At 44.9% G+C, this 22,645-nt stretch overlaps 1 protein-coding gene and 1 pseudogene across 5 annotated transcripts; one reads left to right on the forward strand and one right to left on the reverse strand.

The window, feature by feature from the left end:
• Positions 1–5,138: 5,138 nt before the first annotated feature.
• Positions 5,139–5,576, reverse strand: LOC114689990 (annotated as a pseudogene).
• A 7,491-nt stretch (positions 5,577–13,067) lies between these two features.
• Positions 13,068–21,503, forward strand: Fcrla (Fc receptor like A). Of its 5 annotated transcripts, none has more exons than XM_037211279.1 (6): positions 13,068–13,207; positions 17,079–17,093; positions 17,354–17,530; positions 18,028–18,294; positions 19,062–19,349; positions 21,062–21,503. In XM_037211279.1, the coding sequence occupies exons 1-6, from the start codon at positions 13,129–13,131 to the stop codon at positions 21,340–21,342; spliced, it is 1,107 nt and encodes a 368-aa protein (XP_037067174.1). In that variant the 5' UTR covers positions 13,068–13,128; the 3' UTR covers positions 21,343–21,503. The 5 variants fall into 5 exon arrangements, with proteins under 5 accessions (XP_037067174.1, XP_037067173.1, XP_037067172.1 ...); XM_037211278.1 differs by having other exon boundaries at positions 19,062–19,346; positions 21,098–21,503; XM_037211277.1 differs by lacking the exon at positions 17,079–17,093 and having other exon boundaries at positions 17,310–17,530; positions 19,062–19,346; positions 21,098–21,503.
• Positions 21,504–22,645: the final 1,142 nt, after the last annotated feature.

The following is a 22,645-nucleotide window of genomic DNA, read 5'->3' on the forward strand; positions in this document are numbered from 1 at the left end:
CACCCCTCCCAACAACGATAATGAACATCAAGATCAGGTTCATCTGGCATTGCATACCCAGAGACCCACAGAACACCTTCAGTGTTACAGAATTTATCAGCATTTTGATTTTTTATTATTGTCAATGCTGAGAATAAAGTTCCCATAAACATTTAGTACCAAGTAGAGAAGAATGTTTGGGCCAATTCAAAAATAATTGGAAATTCTGTCCTAATTTCAAACAAGAATTCACGTAATGATTGATTCATGAAACTTAAGTCAGCAGCTCAAACACCAGTTTTTATTAAAAAGTTTTAAATTACATTTATTTATCTATTTTATTTTTAGTGTGGGTGTGTGTGTGTGCCTACGCCACTGAAACACACGTGTGGAAGTCAGAGGACAGTTCTCAAGAGTCAGTTCCCTCTTTGCATCATGTGGGCTCCTGGGGATTGAATTTAGGTCATCTGGCTTGAAGGCCATCACATTTACCCACAGAACCATCTCACTCAATCTCAAACAGCATGCTTCTTAATTAAAAAATTACTTTATCATTTTATGTACACATGTCAGCAAGGATGTCTGTCCACCACGTGTGTGCGTGGTGCCCTTGGAAGCTAACTCTAGCTCTGGAGTTGTGAGCCACCATGTAGGTGCTTGGAATCGAACTCCAGCAAGAGCAGCCAGTACTTTGAACAACTGAGCCACCTTTTCAGCCCCATCAAAACAGCAATTTTTAAAGTGAACATTCTAACACAATACAATCCTAAGACATGCTAATTTAATGCTTCTGTGCTCACATGTGATGGTAGGAAAATAGTAAAATCCTTGTTTTCTGTGTTAAAGCTGTTATGTCTCTCTAAGTAGAAAACTGCGTGTCCAGTAGAAACACGGCATCTCATGACTTACAGTGGGCTTGAATCTGAGCGATGGTTTCAGGCAGCAGTTCGTATACCGTGTGCTTGGAGCTAAGGCTGCAACAGAGTTCCATGCTTCGCCATGGGTGAGACTCATTACACATTTGATTCTGAGTTAATTTTTGGTCATTGTGTGTTCAGAAATCTTTTATTGTTGCCAATTATTTTACAACCTTCACATTCAGTTATATGACCAAACCACTAAGTCCTGGTTTAAGAAGCCGGAACTTAGCTATAACTGTGAGGGATAAAGTTATGTTTTACATTTTAATTACTGTGCTTAAGAGATCTACACAACAAAAATGCCTCTAACCCGTAAGGCACACTTGCCCGAGGACAGATAACTTCCTGGAATGCTTGGGGCTGTTATTCATGTAAGATAACAAGCCATGTTTTCACTTCTATATACAAGGTTGGATGCCCCAACTGCACAGAATATGCTTGATCACATGAAGATGGGAGGTATGTAGGCAGTAAGTACAGCAAGATGTATGCTTGTCCCTGATTGGATGATGGCAGAAAGTCCATAGCACCTGACTGACTAACCTAATTCATGGCCATTCTCTGGGAATCCTGTGTATGGACCTGGCCAGTGTTCTTTGTCCTGGCCAGTATTTAATAAAACTTGCTTCAAATTTGGCTCAAAAAAATTATGATAGTGGTCTTGCCTGGTGAGATTAAGATAAACATACAAGAGTATCATATCCTATGTTAAATACCTTCATTCTTTTATTTATAACCAGCAGTCAGGTTAAGGACCAGCTCATGACAATGTCTTCCAGGAAGATTTGAGTTTATTTTTATGCAAATGATTCCACACTTTTGGTGATTAGAGGCAAAGGCTTGGTTCTCTTTTGGAACTAGGAACTACCCCGCAGCCTGGGTTCGGGTCCTAAGAGAGGGAAGAGGGGTCAGCGTGAAGAAACGAATTGTCCAACCACCAGATGAGTTTCACACAAACGGCTGCTCCCAAATAGCTCCAGCTGCCTTGATTTATACATCAAAAACAAACATGTTTTTCCATGCTAGCAAACAAGTATTTTTCCTATCCTCCAGCGTTAACCTCAAGCAAAAACGAATTTGTCAAATATGTTTTTTCCCCAATTTTTACATCAAAACATCTTTAAACTCAAAACAACACTTATCATTTTGTTAGCTTGGCCAAATATGGAGTCAGGCACATCCTGTCTTTACGAAACTGAAGGTGATAAACATAGGCACACATTTTCAAGAACACTATTGTTCAAAACATGTTTACTAGAAATAGGGGTGATCTGCCTTGGATTCTGTCAGCACTGAATCAGGACAGTTCCCAGGGTCCAAAGTGACAGCTGGCATCCCCAGACAAGAAACCTGGGAAGCATCAGCTCCCAAAGAATTTTAGGGGATGATATTCGAGAAAAAAATGGGGTTTCCAGGCATGATCATATCTGTCTCACGAGTGATTGACAAAATGACACTAAAACCACCAAGAGAATCACCAATACCACAAGAGAGAAGAGAGCACAAGAACTGTGGGGTTCCAGCAGTATTCTGCGATGTCCAGAAGCCACTGGTCCCTGTCGAGTGAGACTGTCCCTGTGGGCTTTTGCCTCATCCGGAGACCCACTGGACAAGCACTCATGTACTGGTCCAAAACTAGGCCGCACAGCTAGCTCCCAACAGGAACCACTCTCCCTGGAAGATATGAATAGTTGAGAAATATGGTTTTTGAATGAACATTCTGGAAATTTAACTATAATGAAATGTAAGCACAATCATGTCAGTCCACATCTGGCTTTCCTTCCTCGAAACCCCGAACTAGTTCTAAATGTGTTTCCTCTTTCCATCTTGCTTCCTCCCTCTCTTTCTCCCATATCCTCTCTCTCCCTCCCTCTGTCTTTTCCTCCCTCCCTCCCTCCCTTTCTTCCTCAAAGATAGACAAGTAACTTTGTATATTGCAGTGGTTCTCAATCTGTGGGTCATGACCATCGGAAAAACACATATTTCTGATGGCCTTAGGAACCCCCAACCATAAATTTATTTTCATTGCCACCTCAAAGCTGTGATTTTGCTCCTGAGTGGTGCCTCAGTTCCTAAGATCATCAGAAATATGTGTTTTCAGATGGTCGTGCCCCACAGGTTGAGAACCACTGGTATATTGATACATTTTAAAATCTTAGAAGGAAAAGGGTGTTACCATAAATTCTAAGCTCTGTGGTAAGCTATATAAGTGCTGGTTGGGCCAGTAAAAAGTTAACAGAATAATGCTGTTTAAAATGCTCTGGGTTGGCAAGATGGTCCAGCTGGTAAAGGCACCTGCTCCTAAGACTGATGCCCTGGGTTTGATCCCCGGGACTCATATGGTGGAAGGAGAGAGCCAACTCCCACACGTCATCCCTTGACCTCCAACTCACACCATGGCTCACACCCACCAGTGGTGCACATATGCACACGGAGCATGGGTTTGTTCATGTCAATACATTCGACATCTGGACAGCTCCATGACAGCTGTCTACAAACTGCTCAAGCTCATTGATGAAATGTGCAAATGAAAACATTAACCTCAAGCTCTTGAGACCAATGGGGTCTGAGAAAGAAAGAGAGTTTACTGAACCGTGAACCACAGTACAGATGGTAGGGGGAAAAAAGCAGGCAGCTGTGGACAGTGTCAACTGGACCAGAACCAGGACTAAGAACTTTTGAGACAGGGTGGCTTCAAATTTGCTATCTAGCCGAGGATTACCTTGAAGTCCTGATCCTTCTGTCTCCACAGTAACACGTGGAAATTACAGACTCACACCACCAAGCCCAGTTTTAGGTGGTGCTGGGGCTTGTACCCAGGGCTTCGTGAATGCCAGGCAAACATTCCACCAGCCTAAGAGAACTGAAAAAGTTTTTGAGATTTATATTATCTTAGTTATGTGAGTGTTTTGCCTGCATAGATGCCTATGCGCCACATGTGTGCCCAGTGCCTCAGGAGATCAGAAGAGGGCATCAGATCTTCTGGAACTGGAACTGCAGACAGTTGTGAGGCACTATGCGGGTGCTGGGAATCAAACCTGGGTCCTCTACAAGAGCAAATGCTCTTCACCACTGAACCATCTCTCCAGGCCCATAAATTTCCTCAAAAACTGATTTAATTTAGAGAAAGAGAGAGAGAGAGAGAGAGAGAGAGAGAGAGAGAGAGAGAGAGAGAGAGTGTAAGTTTGCTGTGGCATAAGTCTAGAGGTCAGAGGACAACTCTCTGGAGTTTGCTTTCTCCTGTCCTCTGTGGGATCCAGGTCTTGAACTCAGGTCATCAGGGCCGCATGCAAGAGCCTGTACCTGCTCAGCAGCCTTGCCAGCCTCAATTTTTTTAAAGAGCCAAAATCTGGGGAACAGAGGTGTAAATTGTTTACAATGAACCTGTGTTGACTTAGGTAAAGGAGAAGTTAGCTGAAGGTAATGGGCTGGGAAGCTTCAGGATAGGAGGACAGTCGGTAGGGAGAAAATTGTTTTGCTTCTGGATTGGTTAGGATAGACAGTCTGAAAGTCTGTATGTAACACGATTGGTGGTCTGCAGTGATGGGATTTAAATAAAAGTTTCCACCTCACCTTGCATTTTTTTTAAATTAGCTGTTAGCTGATTAACTTTCCTTACTTCCTCCTTTTGTATTTACATTGGGGTATTTTCGTTTTTTTTTTTCTTTTATCAAAGGAAGCCAGGAGGCCCTCATGGTACTACACACAATCTTGCTTTGGCCACGCCTACGCTTTAATCTCAGGCATGTGGACCGCACAGTTACTTTGTGTCCAGATGTGCAAGATGCCTATCAGGAGGTTATTGGGCTTTTGTTTGATGGCTATTTAAGATCTTCTCTTCTTCTCTTCTTTCAGACATACATTCTGTTCCTTCCCAACACTCACTAGCTCACCTACGTGTCCACCCTTCCTTCTTTCCCTGGAACTCTGGGAACCCATGAATTTTAATCCCTAAGACTACAAATAGAATCCTTTCTATGTTTACAGTACATGAGCTATTTTTCTTGTTGACTATGATGAACTACTTGGCAAAAGCAGCGTAAGGAAAGAGGAATGTATTTGGCTCGTGGATGGACACAGTCCATCGTGGCTGGAGGGCTTGCAACCGGAATATGAGATTCTGGTCAAATTGTGTTCCAGTCAGGAAGCAGGGAGGGACGAACACTGGTGTTCAGCCAGCTTCCTCCCACTTCTCTTTATTTTTTCCAAGTCCAAGTGGTTAGTTTATTTGTCCTCTCCTTAGAAAGTGGCATTATCCCCGTATATCAGGTCACCGCAGAATCTCCGCTCCCTTTGCTTTTTGCCAGCACCGACCCCGGCTTTTGCACCCTGATCTTCCGCACCCTCCTCTGGAGTTCCTTCTGCTGTTTTCTGGAGGTCTTTTCTTCTCACAAAGGTCATGTCTTGCAAGTCTGTGTCTAGGCTCATTCTTCCCTACATAATCCAAAGAGCCATAGGTCACACTGAAGCCAGCTGTCTTAACCCCCACCAAAATAACTTTTGAGTCCAAATACGAAGATGACCTCTGGTGTGGTTTTGTAGATTTGGGCTAGCTTTCTCCAAATTCTGTCTTTGGTACTGCAGCTTCCCAGGGTGAAGAACATCAATGACCACTTCTTCTCTCTGAAGCAGATGGTGACTGCAAATCCAGTCGAGTAGACAATGGACGTTAACCATTGCATGCAGTTTCTAAGTATAAACCAAGTCTGTCTGTCTGTCTATCTGTAGGTTACAGGACGGCTATAAAGAGTTAAGAGGCTACTGCAGAGGTGAAGAAATTTCAAAGCAACCAGACAGGCTGAAGCCAGGAAACCGATAGGGACGTAGAATCTCTTCAGGCTGTGGGTCTGCTGGAAACAGCGTTGCTGTGGATTCAGGGTGCCAAGTCAGAGAGCTACAGAAACAAGATGTTGGACCAGGGAGGGCCTAAAAGCAGAGAGCAGGAGCTGGTCCAGAGGAAGGAACAGGCAGATAGATAGACAGCAGGTCCAGATGGGTGGATGGCCATTGAAGTGGGCTGTGCCAACAGCAGCATCACGCTGTGCAGCAGCTCCAGGGATAGTCAGGGTTCTCTGGCTGTCAGTCCTTTGACGGACGCACTAGGTTGTCACGTGGCAGGTTGGTGAGGCCATTGCAGTGAGTGTTAGGTGTTTTCCCTTTTCTGGGCCCCAGATGAAGGAGTGGTAGTACTCTTTCCTCAGTTTGATGTGTCTAATAAGTTCTTGGGCCTTGTTTTCCTGATACGATTTTCATATACCCATGTTGCTACAGTTCCAATTTATTTTGATAAATTTATAGCGTGTCACCATTTCCACTTTTAGGGCTTATAAGTCTGTGCCTCCTGGGTGGTGCGGGGATGATGGTGCTGTTTACATGCCCCTTAAGGTACAGAGTCACCCTACTTCTGTGTTTGCTTTTAAGACAGTCTCTCAGAGCAAGGCTCGGCCTGTCAAAGTGTTGTCTTACACGATATGGAGTGATGCAGGGTCTTAACAAACACTCCCTAATAGCTGGAGTTTTCCTGTACTGCCGATGGGATCGTACAGGCATCAGCCACTGTGATGGTTTTGTGTATCAACATGACTGGTCTAAGGGATGATATCCAGAGAGCCGGTAAGACATTATTTCTGGCTGTGTCTGTGAAGGAATTCATGGAAGAAATTAACATTAACATTGAGTAGGTAGTTTGGAGAAAGAGGATCTGCCCTCATCTGCTGTGGCCCACACCCATTCCATTCGGGAGCTGAAGAGACCAGGAGGCAGAGGAAGTGGCGTCTCGTTTCTCTGTTTGAGCTGGGTCATCCATCTTTTCCTACCCTCAGATTATCAACACTCTTGCTTCTCACTTCTTCTTTAGATTCAGCTCGAGAAACCACAGACTTCCCTGAGAGCCAGACCTCTGGACTTGAAGTATGCAGCAAGCTTTCCTGGTTCCTCACCTTGCAGAAAGCAGGTGGAACTTGCTGGGTTTCATAAGTATGTGGGCCAAAACCTAGAGTAAGTTCCTCCTATGTTTATAGGAGTTTTATTTTTATGGAGATCTCTGACTAATACAATCCGGAAAAATGTTTAACATTCTCCTTAAGTTTAAAAATAAAGCCAAGATGTGGTGGCTCATGCCTGTATAGCATTCTAAGAGGCCGAGGCAGGAGGATTGTTGTGAATTTAAAGTCAGCCTGGGCTAGGTATTGAGTCTCAAGCCAGTGTGATCTATAGTCTAAGACCCTGTGTCAAACTATTAAAAGGAAAAGGGCGGGTGTGTGTGTGTGTGTGCGTGCGCGCGCGCGCGCGTGTGTGTGTGTGCATGCGTGTGCGTGTACATGTGTGTGTGTGTGTGCATGCGTGTGCGTGTACATGTGTGTGTGTGTGCGTGCGCGCGTGTGCGTGTGTGTGTGCATGCGTGTGCGTGTACATGCGTGTGTGTGTGTGTGCATGCGTGTGTGTGTACATGTGTGTGTGTGTGTGTGTGTGTGTGTGCTAGAGGAATGGCTCCTCAGTTAGGAGGAGCACAGGCTGCTCTTGCAAAGGATGTGGGTTTGGTTCTCAGCAACCACATGGTTGCTCACAGCCATCTCTAACTCCTCTTTCTGGTCTCTGTAGGTGCCTAGCCAGACATTCAGGCAAAACATCCATATGCATAAAAGATTAAAGATTTATTTATTATGTATACAGAAGAGGGCGCCAGATCTCATTACAGATGGTTGTGAGCCACCATGTAGGTGCTGGGAATTGAACTCTGGACCTCTGGAAGAGCAGTCGGTGCTCTTAACCTCTGAGCCATCTCTCCAGCCCCATAAAAGATTAAAAAACAAGACAAAAACAAAAACAAAAACAAAAAAACAGCACTTGGGAGGCAGAAGCAGACTGATTTCTGTGAGTTTGTGGCCAGCTCGTTCTACACAGTGAATTCTAGGACAGCCAGGGCTACATAGAGAGATCCTGTCTAAATAAATAAATAAATAAATAAATAAATAAATAAATAAATAAATAGCAAAAATAAATGTGTGGGGGACCTGCCTCCACGTTTTCCCCCAGGGTACTCTTGAGTAGGGAGAAGTGGGAAATATTTAGATAGAAATGTAGAGGGGAGAGAGACAGATAGAAACACAGGATAGCTTCGGAAGGGCCTGGATCAAAACCCACCAGCCCCTTCTGTCTCTGCTAAAGAGCTTTTAAAGGAATGCCAAGGGGTGGAGCAAAAGACCCCCCCTCGCTAGATCAAAGTACACGGCATGGGCCAGCCCAGTGCAGACCCTTCCAAACACCTGGTGACCATGCACATGGTCATTCCATTCCTTCATGCAGCCCTGCTGTGTAAAACAAGCTCAGATCCCACTAGGACACCTCTGTGGACCCCAACATAAATGTTTAAAGTAAAATGTAGCTAGAGTTTTCCTGCCTTGCCCACAGTCAGGACAAATCTCTGTCACCAGCCAGTCCCACAGCCGCTCAGACCCAACCAAGTAAACACAGAGACTTATATTGCTTACAAATTGTATGGCCATGGTAGGCTTCTTGCAAACTGTTCTTATAGCTTAAATTAATCCATTTCCATAAATCTATACCTTGCCACAGTGGCTCGTGGCTTACCAGCATCTTCACATACTGCTTGTCATGGTGGCGGGTGGCAGTGACTCCTTCTGCCTTCCTGTTCTTTCTTTTCTCCTCTGTTAGTCCCGCCTATACTTCCTGCCTAGCCACTGGCCAATCAATGTTTTATTTATTGACCATTCAGAGTAATTTGACATAGAGACCATCCCACAGCAGTAAAAAAATAAAAAATAAAAAAGCTAAAGTATATATATACCTAAAAACATACCTGTATGGATCCAGCCATTCTACTCTTACAGGCCCAACATAAATGAAAGCTTATGTCCATGTAATAACATGCACTTAAGAGCACATAATAGCTTTGCTTGTCATAGCTTAAATAGAAACAATCCAATGCTTAGCCAGTATGTCAATGGGTAAGCAGAGTGTGTTATAACTATACACCAAATGAAAAGAGCTATTGACAGATGCAAAAAGTGTATCTGAAAGCAGTTATACTGAGTGAGAAAAACTCAGACAAAAAGGATATGCTTTATAATTTAATTTATACAAGATTACAGAAAGTATGCCATAAGCCATAGTGACATTAAATAAATTAGCGGTTGCTTGGACAAGATAAGTGAAAAGAACTCACAGGGCATGAGAAACATTTCAGGAGCCACCCCTTTATTTAGATTATTGTGACAACTCTTTCACATGTGCATACTTTATTCAAATTCATCGAAGTCTACTGTTTATATGCATATTGGGTATATGTCTCTATATCTCAGTAAAGTGGTCTTAAACACACAAAGTGGAGCTGGGGAGCTAGCTCAGTCTGTAAGTGCCTGTCCCACAAGCATGATGACCTGAGTTTGACCTCCAGTACCCACATAAAAAACTGGGCACAGTGGTACATGCTTATAATCCCACTGCTGGGGAGATGGAGACAGGCAATTCCCTGGGGCTCTCTGGACAGACAGCCCAGCTTAATTGGTAAGCCCCAGGTCCCAGAGAGAGACCTTGTATCAAAAAAGCAAGGTAGTTGGTTCTTGGGGAATGACAGTCAAGGCTGACATCTGATATGCATAAGCACCTGCTAATACATGTGCATGTATACTCTTCCATATACCCCCCAAATAAAAAAGAATATATAAAGTGAAGAGGTAAGTCACACATTGAAAAGCATTCATATTACATACAATTGATAAATAATTTACATTTTAAACATCTATAGATTCCTGGGCTGATGAAATGGCTCCGTGGGTGAAGGAGCTTGTTGCCAAGTCTGTCTGAGTTCAATCTGTAAGACGTGGTAGGAGAGAAGCAACTCCCACAAGTTGCCCACATGTGTCATGGTCTTGGCACATACAAATATGCATGCATAAACACTCATGCATGCACACATACATGCTGTTGGTTGTTTTTACTCTTTACTTGTTGGGAGGCCCACCACACAGCTCCCAAATAAATCACATGGAGGCTTATCTTTCTTATAAATGGCCGGCCTTAGCTTGGCTTGTTTCTTGATAGCTTTCTTGAATCATCTCGTGTGTTTTTTGCCTCTGAGCTTTTACCTTTCTCTGTTTCTGTATAACTTTTCTTTCTTTCTTACTCGGTTACTCTGTTGCCGGTTGTGTAGCTGGGTGGCTGGCCCCTTCTTTTCTTGCTCCTTGATCTCCCTCCCTTCCTCCTCTCTGGTTTTTTCCTCTCATGTATTCTCTCTGCCTGCCAGGCCTGCCTATCCTTTCTCCTGCTTCACTGTTGCCCATTCAGCTCTTTATTAGACGATCAAGTGTTTTAGACAGATAAAGTGTCACAGCTTCACAGAGTTAAACAAATGCAACTAAAAGAGTACAACACATCTTTGCATCATTAAACAAATGTTCCACAGCATAAACAAATGCAACACATCTTAAAATAATATTCCACAACACACACACACATACACACACATACACACACATACACACACACACACACACACACACACACACACACTAAAATAAATGAGCTGGAGAAATGGCTGAGCAGTTAAGAGCACTTACTCTTGCAGAGGACAAGGATGCAATTCCCAGCACTCACATAGCCTGCTCACAACCACTTGTAACTCCAGTTCCCGAAGATTCAGTGCTCACTTCTGTACTTCAAGTGTACCTGCATGTACTTGGTGCCCATACAGACAAGCAGGTATACACACATATACATAAATAAAAACAAACAAAAAAGAGTCCTGTTAAAATAGATATATTGGCCCACTGGTGACAAGCCAAGAAGAACCGAGGAAAGCTGCAAAGGACTAATTGGTCTTAGGATGGATGAGAGCTGGGATTTGTCCCATGTCCTTGTGAGTAGTCTGAGGTGATCTGGAGAGCAGAACTAGCTCTGTGAGCTGTATCTGTTTTCCCAGCACATAGTCATCTTATTCTTGCTTCTTTGAGTTTCTTTGACATGGGGGTTTCACACTTATTCAGAATAGTTCATTGATCAAGATTCAACCGTGTGAATTTCCCCAAGGCTAAGTGGATCATCAAGTATAAAGAACATGTTCTTCTGTTGTATGATATTTTGTTTGTGTTCTGACAAATGAAGCTTGCCTGGAGATCAGAGGGGTGGAGCTAGACTAATTAACCTTAGAGGCCTGGCAGTGGTGGCACACACCTTTAATCCCAGTATTTGGGAGGAGGAAGCAGGAAGATCATGAGTTCAAGGCCACCCTGGGCTACACAAGATCAAACCAGTCTAAAAGAGAAACAGAGCCAGGGGGTGGTGGTGCATGCCTTTGATTCCAGCACTTGGGAGGCTCAGGCCTTTGATCCCAGCACATGAGAGGCTCACATCTTCAATCCCAGCACTAGGGAGGTAGAGACAGGAATCTATGGTGGATGGAGACAGGATCTTGTTGCCCTCATTTGGTCTGAGATTTGGTAGAGGGACTCTCTGGTGGCTGCTGCTCTGCTTCTCTGATCTCGAGGCAAGCTTTATTTGTCAGAACACAAACAAAATATCACACAACAATCTTCATGTGATACCTTCAGAGGCCTTCTTGCTCTCTGCATTGACGTGGGGTTCTGTAAAGACCAGTGCAGATGGCATGGGGAGTTTTTAACCAAGAGGTTGTAAGGGAAGGGAAAATTATCATAGTTTTTCAAAAGCCATTTTTGTCCTAATAAGAAGGTCTGGTATGAAGTTTTAGGGGTGAAAGTCTATCTAAACATGATTTATTTATTTAACTTTTCTTAGGGCTGACTAGATTGTTCTTCCTCTTCTGGGGCTGTTGGATCTTTTTACCACATCAGCTGCAAGGTTTACTGCCTCACTGCCTTTCCCCACACCCATATTCAACCAGCTCTGGACTCCCTGGGGCCATCTGCAAAAACACACATACTTCTTACATAATGGAAAATTTATTCTAACCGCTTCTACTAGATGGAGAAAAACTGCACTCTCCCATGCCCACACTGCTGACCTGCCTGCCCTGATCTGTTTTGCCATAACTGACTGGCCATGAGTCCCACCCTTTGCCTTGAAGAACCACACTTCTGATGACACACTCCACTTTCAAAGCTACCTGGGACCTGGGTGTGGGTGGTGTGACAAGTGAGGTTAGAGGAGTGTGGTCACTGTGCAAAGAGGCACAGGTCCTGCAACTGAGCAAACGGTTGAAGTCAGGGGCAGTGATTCCCATAAGTCTACAAGGAGATGAAGAGAGCTGTTGTGGTCTCCACATTGCCAAAGTTCTCCAGTCTCTTCCAGTTGTTCAAGGACTGGATACTTCTTGTCTTCAAGTTCCTTAGAATCAGTGCTTTGAGCTTTGGCAGAGAACCCTAGTGCTGGAGCCTCTGGGAAAGGATTATCTTTCTTTCTTCCTTCCTTCCTTCCTTCCTTTCTTTCTTTCTTTCTTTCTTTCTTTCTTTCTTTCTTTCTTTCTTTCTTTCTTTCTTTCTTCTTCTTCTTCTTCTTCTTCTTCTTCTTCTTCTTCTTCTTCTTCTTCTTCTTCTTCTTCTTTTTTTTTTTTTGCTCTTTCCAGGGTAATAACTCTGCCCCGTACTCAGATTTCCACCGAGTACAGCCTATATTATGCTGTAGAAACAAACTAAGACACGGGTCAGGAGAAATTTGGGTACAAGTTCAATGGAGCTTTAGATGGGCTGAGCCCAGTAGAGACTTATTTGACACCTGTCCTTATCAATCAAACCCCACCCCCACCCCCACCCCCCACCCTCCACCCCCACCCCCGCACACTGTATTTTAATTACTAGACACATGTAAAGCTTGGAACAGGAATAGTAGGACCCTTCCATGTCACATCACTCATACCCCAGTGGTTTCCTTACATTAATTTTCTATCTCTTGTCTCCAGTGAGCTGGATTATTGTCATGTTGACTTTTCCCAGATGTAACATGAAGGCCAGTTGATCATCAATCAATAACACATTTTGAAAGGTCCTTGAGCTCAACCAAAAAAAATAAAATGGTTAATCAACTGAGAGGCCTAGCATTTCATCTGCAACCTGAAGAATAAAGAGGACATGAGAACCAACCTGGCCAAACCTGAATGAGAAGAACCAATCACAGACTTGACCCCAGGTGTGTGGAGCCAAGACAGTTACATTTATTTCCTCTTTTCTAATTTGAGAGGTTTCATGTTGAAGAAAATCAGTATGTTGGGGCTGTGGGAGGTACAGACATAATCACCATGAAGCTGAGCTGTGTCCTCATGACATGGGCTCTTTATGTCTGTCCTGCTGTGCTCCTGGCAACCCAGATGTTACCCGGTGAGTAGATGTTTGAATGTTGGTGTGGAAATGAGATACCCCTAATGTTGAGAGAGAAACTCAAAGGGAAGAGACATGGCCGACCTTGACTTTGCCAAGAATCCCTGTTCAGGTGGGACAAGGACAGATAGAAGACAAGTCTGCTGTGTGGGACTGAATGGCTCTTTTTAAATAGAAAAATTCAGATATTTTCCATCCTGAAAGTCCCTTCTGACTCTGAATCCTTTGCCAGCTGCAAATCTTCGCTCTGACTCTTCTAGTACAACTTTCTTGGAAAAGTCGTGGGGGCTTGCTCTCTCCCTCACATCTCACTCACCCTTCAGTGCTTGCAGCCTGGCCTCCACTAGAGTCTGTGCTACACAGGGTGCGGGGATCTCTGTACTAACGAGTTTTTATCTGGATGGATTTCCTCGTTGCACCCGGTCCTGTTGGTTTCTTATTCTCTCTTGCAGTCTCTACTTTGCTGACTTCTGTTTATTTTCTCTGTATATTGTTTGGATGTCTTCTGGTTCTCCAGTAGCTTTTCTTCCCCTCCCGTAAACTCCAGTGTTCTCTACAGTTTAATCCTCACCCCGTACTCGTCTTTCTTACACAGTCTCCTAATGAGACTGTAGAAATGTATCTGTCTGGTTTTGCTGCAATGGTTGTATATTTGAGAGCCTGGGGGCACAATTCCAGATCTCTCCATGCTTTTGATTCTCACATTAGAATATTAAGCTTTACACAAGACCTTTTGACTTGTGTGTGTCACAGGTACCAACACAACATGACCAGAGATGAATTCATCTCTTCCCCAGACCCTCACTCACCTTTTACTCTATCTGATCTCAGATCCTCGCACTAGCACTCACCTGGGACCTCAGCTAGTTCCTTGCACAAGCGCTCGCCTGGGACCTCAACTAGAAACCCAAGAGGCATTCTGAACTCTTCCCTCATCATTCTCTGAATCATCAATTTTCACCTCCTAAATTTCACCTCCTAAATTGCTTTCACAACTGGTTCCTTCCATGAACCACTACAAATGCTTTCTTAAGACAAATCTTCATCATCCGTGACTGAGGTTGCACCATCACTTCCTTACTAATCGTGTCTCAGCCTTGTCCCTTTGACTTGAACTTTAACTCTGCATCCTGAGTGACTTTTAAAATTTGAGTTCTCATCGTGGCACAGGAAGCCCCAAACCTGGCATCCTCTAACCCTCTTTTCACCCCTTCCTCCAGCAACCTCAAAGCCTTCCCACTCTGCCCGAACAAAGGCTCAATCAACCTGCATCTCCATTCATAGCCCAGATTCTTGGCCAAGGCTTTGCTTATATTATTAGCTCCATCTGAAATGAACTCTGCCATGGTTCCCCAGGCTCTTCCCCTTTACAAACTTCTAGGTATCCTTAAAGATTCCACCTTGGTAGCATCTTCCCGCAGAAGCCTTGTTGGACCCCATTTCTCCCCAGTGTCTGTCTGCCTGTGACCCTTCGTTCTTATTGCTTGCATCCGCACCCTACAATAATCCTTTCACATGTTTGGTCTTCCATCAAACCAGAAGCTATTTGTGGGAGGACCAGAAATTTTGATTTTGTAGCAAGAACTGTGGTCTTGGGATCACATACTCTGGTTTCAAGCCCCCTTTCTAGTTACTAGTTCTATATCACTTTGAAAAAGCCACTTTCAGTTGAGCAAAGTAGCATGTACCTGTAATCTAAGGACTATGGAGCCTGAGGCACGACGGTTGCCTCCAGTTCAAGATCAGCCGGAGCTACATCACAAATACCAGACCCTCCAGGGATGATCTGGATGTAAAATCTTGTTTAAACAAAAATCGCTTTTAATGTACCTGAATCTAGTTTTCTCTGTTGTAAACATGAGAATGATAACACCTCCCACGTAAGGTTAATAGAGTGGAGATGCTGGATATGTCAACAAGGCTTTAAAATGTTTTAAATTAATCAACTTTATGTGTGATTGTTTTGCCTGCGTGTCTGTGTACCACCTGCATGCCTGATGCTGGCAGAGGCCAGAAAAGGGTATCAGTTCCTCTGCAGCTGCAGTTCTGCATGGTTGTGAGCCACCATGTGGAGGCCAGGAAGCAAACTTGGGTCCGCTGCAAGAGCAACAAGTACTTTCAACAGCGGACCCAACTCTCCAGCCCCGAAGCTTTATTTATTTTAAAGAAACAAAACAAGAGGAGGCTGAGTTTAGTCTTCTGATGGTGAGGGAACTGAAGAAAATTAGCATATTGGAGAAGAGGGCTGCGAGGCACTAAAGAAAACACCGGGGACCGAAACAGTGAGAACTAGGAAGTGGACTTGATGGGGAAGTTAATCACCCAGCGTCCAGTGTCACCGGAAGTGGGGGAGAACAAAGGTGCCCGGGACAGGGAAAGAGTGGCGTGGAAGAACAAGCACATGGGAATGTGGGGCTGGTGGAGGAAGACAGGGACCAAGGGGGACGAGGTGAGGCGCAGTCAGAGCTGGGAGAAATGATGCTTACCTACCCGGGGCCAGTCAAGGACCTAAGAGAGAGAGTGAAGAGATGTGGGGAGGACTCTCTAAGTTCCAACCTGGAGGCAAAGAGTTGTTCCGTGGTTACCAGGCCAGCCTAACGATAAAGGGTTGTTGGATAGGGGAGGATGGAGAAAGCTTTGCCATTGCTAGGGGGAGTTGGAGAGCAGAGGACATTGAAGTAAGAAGAGGTCATTGAAAAATGAAGCTTTAGCTGGGTGGTGGTGGCACACGTCTTTAATCCCAGCCTTCCGGAGGCAGAGGCAGGCAGATATCTGAGTTCGAGGCCAGCCTGGTCTACATAGCAAGTTCCAGGACATCCAGGGCTACACAGAGAAACCCTGTCATGAAAACCCAAGAAAAAGAAAAGGAGAAAAAAGAAAACTGAAGCCTTGAAGGGGGAAGCAAGGAGGGGAGAGGGGCATGGCTACCTCTTCGGTAGACAACATACTCTAAAGAGCCAAGTGAGCCGTGGGAAAGAGAATGGGGGCGGGATGTCCCCAAGGAAGGTCGAAGGACTGAAGTGGACTATGTATGCTTGGGCGGTGAAGTAAAACAAACATTGCTTTTGAATTTACACCCAGACTTCTTGCTCCATTCTTGACTAGGGGTGCTTCTGTTGCTGGGAATTAAACCCAGGGCCTCATTCAGGCTAGGCGAATGCTCTACTGTTAGGCTTTCTTCCCTCCCTCCCTCCCTCCCTCTCTTCCTTCCTTCCTTTCTGCCTTCCTTCCTTTTTAAATGCACATGTGTGTATGTATGGGATGTCAGGGAAATGTCATTCCTTAGGTGTTATCTTCCATTCTATTATGTTTTATTTTAGACATGGTCTTTCATTGTCCTAGGCCTCACCTAGTAGCCTAGGCTGGCTGGCTGGCCAGCAACCACTGGGTATGCCCCTGTCTTTAACTCCCCAACACTGGGGTTTGAGCCTCCTGTGTGCAAGCTAAGTAGTTTTCCAACTGAGCTATCTCCCCAGTGCACCCCCAAGTCTTTCTTTACACTCTTTTAAATTTGATTTTGTAGAACTGCTTCTTTAAAATTTATAGGATGGAAAACCAGGCATTGTAGCTTACTTACGCTTATAACCTAGTGCTTAGGAGGCTGAGGCAGGAGGACTGTTCAAGTTCAAGGTCAACCTGGGCTATGTAACTCATCAAACATCATCAACAACAAAAACCATCAAATGATGGTGACGTCCCATACCGGAAAGGCTTGTGAAGATTAAATAGTGCGTGGATGTGCCAGCGGCGTGTGACACACGGGAAGCACCCAGTGGATATTATAATCTGACGTGCATCTTTCCCTCCTCTCTACTACCTGCTGTGGGTGGGGTCATGGCTGTCTTTGTCCTTCGGTTTCCTCAACCGACAGCTGGATGCCATGCTGGTGAGTTCGGCTCCTTCAGTCCCAACCCCTCTAGCCCACAGTCCTTTTCCTGAGAGGCCTGAACACCAGTGAGCCAAGGTCAAGGCCATCCGGCTGAAGACCCACAATTGTCTCTTAGAGGAGTTTTGATGTCTTCCCCTTCTCTCCCTGACACGACGGTTCCCTAGGACAGAGGAGGAGCCCTTGTGGAGGGCCGTTCTGTCCTCTCTCTCTAAGTTGCAGCATCATTTTCTGGTTCTCCCTGGGCCATCCCTTCTCAGCTGCCAGTTCGAAGACTCTGAAGTGTGAAGGACCTTTCAGCATGGATCAGAGCAGCTGCCACACTGAGGAGGAGGAGGAGGCGGAGGCGGAGGCGGATGTGACCCATTCCAGTGACACCGACTTCCAGGTCAAGGGCTACAAGTTCAGTAAACCCTTCCATCTCATCGTTTCCTATGGTGAGGTCCCAGGAAGACCCGAGCAGCGCCTCAAACCACTCCTGACAGCGCCCCCAGCCCACTTAGGAAACCACCCTGCAGGAAACTGGCAGAGGCGGAAGTACTTAGTTTCCCATCCTCAGCTTCCAGGGGACAGAATGTCCTCGAGGAAGTCCTAGGCCCTAGAGTTGTTTTTCTCTAGACATTGGGTCAATTGTGAAGGCACTGGACAGAGTGAGGAAATGTGGTGAGCCATCCATAACTCTAAGTTTAATCTCAAGGCAAACATTGTTCCCCGGTTACCAGTATACTTTGAGACTAGAGGGCAGGAGTAGAGGGGGAGGGCAGAGAGAAGAAAAGGCTTTGCCATTGTTAGGTAAGGTCAAGGGGGCAGACAGCATTAAGGAGGGCCAGTAAGAGTTGAAAGTGACTTGGAAAGTTTAGGAGATCTGTTACAGGCATTGTTTGGTATCTCCCAAGGGAGGTAGATGACCCTCAGCTCTTACTCTGGGCTACAGACTGGATGATCCTCCAAGGTCCAGCTACATCCATATTTGAAGGAGACCCACTGGTTCTGCACTGTCGTGCCTGGCAAGACTGGCCACTGACTCAGGTCATCTTCTACCGAGACGGCTCAGCCCTGGGTCCTCCTGGACCTAAAAGAGAATTCTCTATCAATGTGGTGCAAAGGTCAGACAGTGGGCAGTACCACTGCAGTGGCATCTTCAGGAGCCCTGGTCCTGGCAGCCGAGAGACTGCATCCCCTGTGGCTATCACAGTCCAAGGTGAGAGCTTGAGGGAGTGTTGCTGTGGTGGATCTGGGTGAGAAGGAATAGGGAGACCAGAACCATCCAGATCTACGCTTCTTGATATTCGTGGATCCAGAACCTAGACTGCCGTTGGCTTTGCTCATCTATGGATCTTTCCTAGTTCTGCCTGGAAAGGAGGGATGAAGGAAGAAAAGGGAGGAGGGAAAGAAGGAGGAGGGATGAAAGGAGGGGGAGGAAGGGAAGAAATAAGAAGGGAACAAAAGAGGAGGAGGACCTGAAAAGTTCAAATGGGACTGCTGGGGATGCTGTGAATGTGTGCTCTGACTGATTGATTGATAAATAAACCGCTGATTGGCCAGTAGCCAGGCAGGAAGTATAGTGTAGGTGGGATAAGGAGAGAAGAGAATTCTGGGAGGTGGAAGGCTGAGTCAGGAGATGCTGCCAGCTGCTGCCACTGCCATGAAAAGCAAGATGTGAGGTACCAGTAAGCCACAAGCCATGTGGCAACTTATAGATTAATAGAAATGGGCTAATTTAAGATATAAGAACTAGATAGCAAGAAGCCTGCCATGGCCATACAGTTTATAAGCAATATAAGCATCTGTGTGCTTATTTGAGACTGAATGGCTGCCAGCCCAGGTACACGAGATAGCTCCAGCTACACGAGACCTTTCTAAAAGAACCCATACCTAATGAGCAGAGAAGAGGATGGGTGGAGGGAGTTATGGGTCTGCTGAGTACAGGATGGTTGAATTCTTCTTCATTGCTTGTCTTCTCCCCAGAATTGTTCCCATCCCCAGTTCTCAAAGCCTTACCATCCAGTGAGCCCCAGGAGGGAGGCTCAGTGACCCTGAGCTGTCAGACAAAGTTGTCCCTGCAGAGGTCAGCTTCCCGCCTCCTGTTCTCCTTCTACAAGGATGGAAGGCCACTGAGTATCAGAGGCGTCTCTTCAGAACTCCAGATCCCCAAGGCTTCAGAAGAGCACTCTGGCTCCTACTGGTGTGAGGCAGCTACTGAGGACAGGCAAGTGTGGAAGCAGAGCCCTCAGCTGGAGATCCGGGTGCAGGGTGAGTTAGTGTGCATGTGTGACTGTGGGGTGTATATGAAACATGACTGGGTTCAACGTTTCCAGAGGAAGAAGACAAAGAGGGGATGCAGGAGAGATGGGGCAATAATCCAAAGTCCTTGATGATGGAAGAGAGCACAGAAAGAGGATGTCTCCCTCAGACCGTGGGATGTACCAAACCAAGACCTGGCCTGGCCCTCTGTGTAGCTCCCTATAGAATTCAGGATTCCCTTGTAATCTGAACATCTATGGGAGCATCATACCTAGAATGCAGATAATGTCTAGAAAGGGTCAGCCAGGACTGCATATTTGAGAGCTCATCTCAAAACAAGCAAACAAACAAAAGACCCCTGGGAAGAGTAGAGTGCAGGTCAAATTCTGGAAGTTACCATTAGGAAGGCTGTATTTGACCTGACACACAACTAGAAGGAGTTGCCTAGGCTGATGAGAAAGCTTGACAAATGAAATGAAAATAATAGGGTGGGGGACTAGTGATAATCATACTGGAGAGGGGGCGCCTCAGGGGATCCGCTCAGAGAAAGACTGAAACAAAGATGAAGAACTGGATTGATGGCATACACAAGAAAAGGTTGACTCCAGAGCCCTCTTCCAGAAACTAAATTCTGCCTTGAGAGAAAATAAATGGGCAGTCTAGCAACGAGGTTTCCTCACTAAAGATTCTCAAGCAGAGACTGTCAAGACAGTCCAGCCTCAGTCTAAAGGAAGGATGTAAGAGTTCTCAAGCCCTGGCTGCCAGTGAGTACCAGCACACTTTTAGAAAAGAGGGAGGATTGATTCTGTAACCAAACACAGTGGCTTCACATCTTGTTGCGTTCAATACCAAAATAAGCATAGCCAAGGCCTACGAGAGTGGAGAAAGATTTGTGATCAGTGTTGGGCAAGAAGAGTACAGGAGTTATTTCCAAAGCAAGGCCCTCCTCAAAAGAAAGCATAGGGCGTTTATTCAACTTAGACATATTTACTCATGTAAAGGTTTACTCGTTCTTTTTTTTAAGATTTATTTATTTATTCATTTATTCATTTATTCATTTATTCATTTATTTATTTATTTATTTATTTATTTATTTATTTATTATGTACAGTGTGACGTCTGCATGTGTCCCCACAGGCCAGAAGAGAGCACCACATCTCATTACAGATGGTTGTGAGCCACCATGTGGTTGCTGGAAATTGAACTCAGGACCACTCTTAAACATGCTCAGCTAAGCAGTGTATTCTGAGCATGCTCAGTTTAAATGCATGAGTTAAGAAAAGACGGTAGACACTTTTAGGGGCATGCTTAGCTAAAATGGAGCACATGCTTGAAACATTAAAGTGATAGGCAGGAATACCTCTGGGCATATTGAGTTTTCATTCTAGAGTTTTAGCTGAGATAAAAGAAAGAACATTTGAAGACACATTCACACAGGAGTTTGCCCCTGAAGGTACTGGTCTCACTGTGTAGCTAACAGTGTATGAGGGCAGGGCTAGAGTCAGGCACCATCTTCATGTATGTACTTATTTATTTATTATTTTAAGATAAGGTCTTATTTTGTATCCCTGGCTAACCTACAGCTCACTATGTAGACCAGGCTGGCCTCTAATTTGCAATGCTCTTTCGGCCTCAGCCTCCTGAGCACTGGGACTGCAGGTCTGCACCACCACGCCCAGCCAGATTTCACTTGTTTGTGCTTCCTGCCCATAATAATTCGGGTCCCTTAAATTCTGCTGATTCCTCCATCTTGAATCCAGCTCTTCAGAAATCAACTGCTTCAGAAACTTCTCCTGCCGAGCCCCCTGATCCTCTGCCCGCACCACCTGCTCCTTCTGCTGAGCACCTGGGATTCTCCTCTGCAGACCCTCACTTATATCACCAGATACGCCTTCTTCTCAAACAAATGCAGGATGTAAAAGTTCTCCTTGGTCATCTGGTCATGGAGCTGAGAGACTTGACTGTCTACCTGAAGCCTGGTGTCACAAACGCTGCTGACAAGTGAAAACAAGCCATCCATCTGGGACATGCTCAACCACTGCAACAAAGTCCAGCTCTTTCTGTACTGCATATATGCAGAAATAGTTCTGCAAGCTGTCTTGGTACTTTGTTAGGATAAAGGAGCTGGTTGAATGTAAATAAACACATACAAGGTGAGACCCAGAATGTGCCTATAGCTGTATATTTTCTTTTACTATGACAAGGTCATTCTGTACCCTAGACCAGGAATTTCTCTCTGTTTCCCAGTACAGAGTTTAAAGAGAAGCATGAAGGTGGATTTAACACTGCAATATCAAATGGAGGAGGGGGGCAATTTTTCTTCCCTATATTCCCACAGGAAACATTAAGAAATGTCCCCTAGACATTTTGGGTTTCACACAGAGTGGAAAGGATAGATATGCTACTAGAATTTAATAAGATAAGATATTTACAAGTCAAGGAGGCTAATCATCCTATAATGCACAGGACAGCCAATAAAATATTTCCTGTCTCCAAAATTTATTAGTGCTAAAGTTATAAATATGGAGCTAATAAAAGCTAGGTGTTAATCTGATCTGGGGCTTCATCTCTTTTAATTACTCTCCTTCAACAACTATTAATTACATGTTAGTATTTAGTTAGTCCTATGATTTGAATTTTTATGTGCCTCCTCCTCCGAAAACCTATGCTGAAATCTTAAATTTTTATGTTTATGTATGTGTATATGCCACATGTGTGTATTTCCTGTGGAGGCCAGAAGAGGGCATCAGATCCCCTGGAGCTGGAGTTCTTGGCAGTTATGAGTTGCTCAGTATGAGTGCTGGGAACTGAACGCCTGTCCTCTTCCTCTGGAAGAGTAGCAAGCACTCTTAGCCCTGAGCTATCTCTCAGCACTGCCATCCCCCGCTTGTTGAAATAGTAATTCCTAAGGTGATGGCATGAGCAAGTAGAACCTTTAGTAGGTGATTTCATAATGAGGACAGAGTTCTCATGATTAGAATCATCATCTATCTCTACAGAAGAAAGCTCCAAAGCTAGTGAAGCAGTTACTTTTGCACACTTTGGCCAAAATGAATGGCAGAAACAAGTTAAGGAAGGTTTATCTTAGCTCACAGTTTCAGAGGATTGCTGTCCATCACAACAGGGAAGCACAGCACCGTGACCAGCAGTCCCTGATGGTAAGAGTGTGTGTTCACATCTTGGTAGGCAAGAAAGAAAAAGTCATGGCCAGAACTGGGGGCAGGTATAGCCTGCAAAAGCCTACCTGCTGTGATTTTATTCTGCCAGGTAGGCTCCTCCTCCTAAGAGTCTCCACAACCTGCAACACT

The sequence above is a fragment of the Peromyscus leucopus genome, chromosome 15, assembly GCF_004664715.2.
Source record: "Peromyscus leucopus breed LL Stock chromosome 15, UCI_PerLeu_2.1, whole genome shotgun sequence".
NCBI lineage: Eukaryota > Metazoa > Chordata > Mammalia > Rodentia > Cricetidae > Peromyscus > Peromyscus leucopus.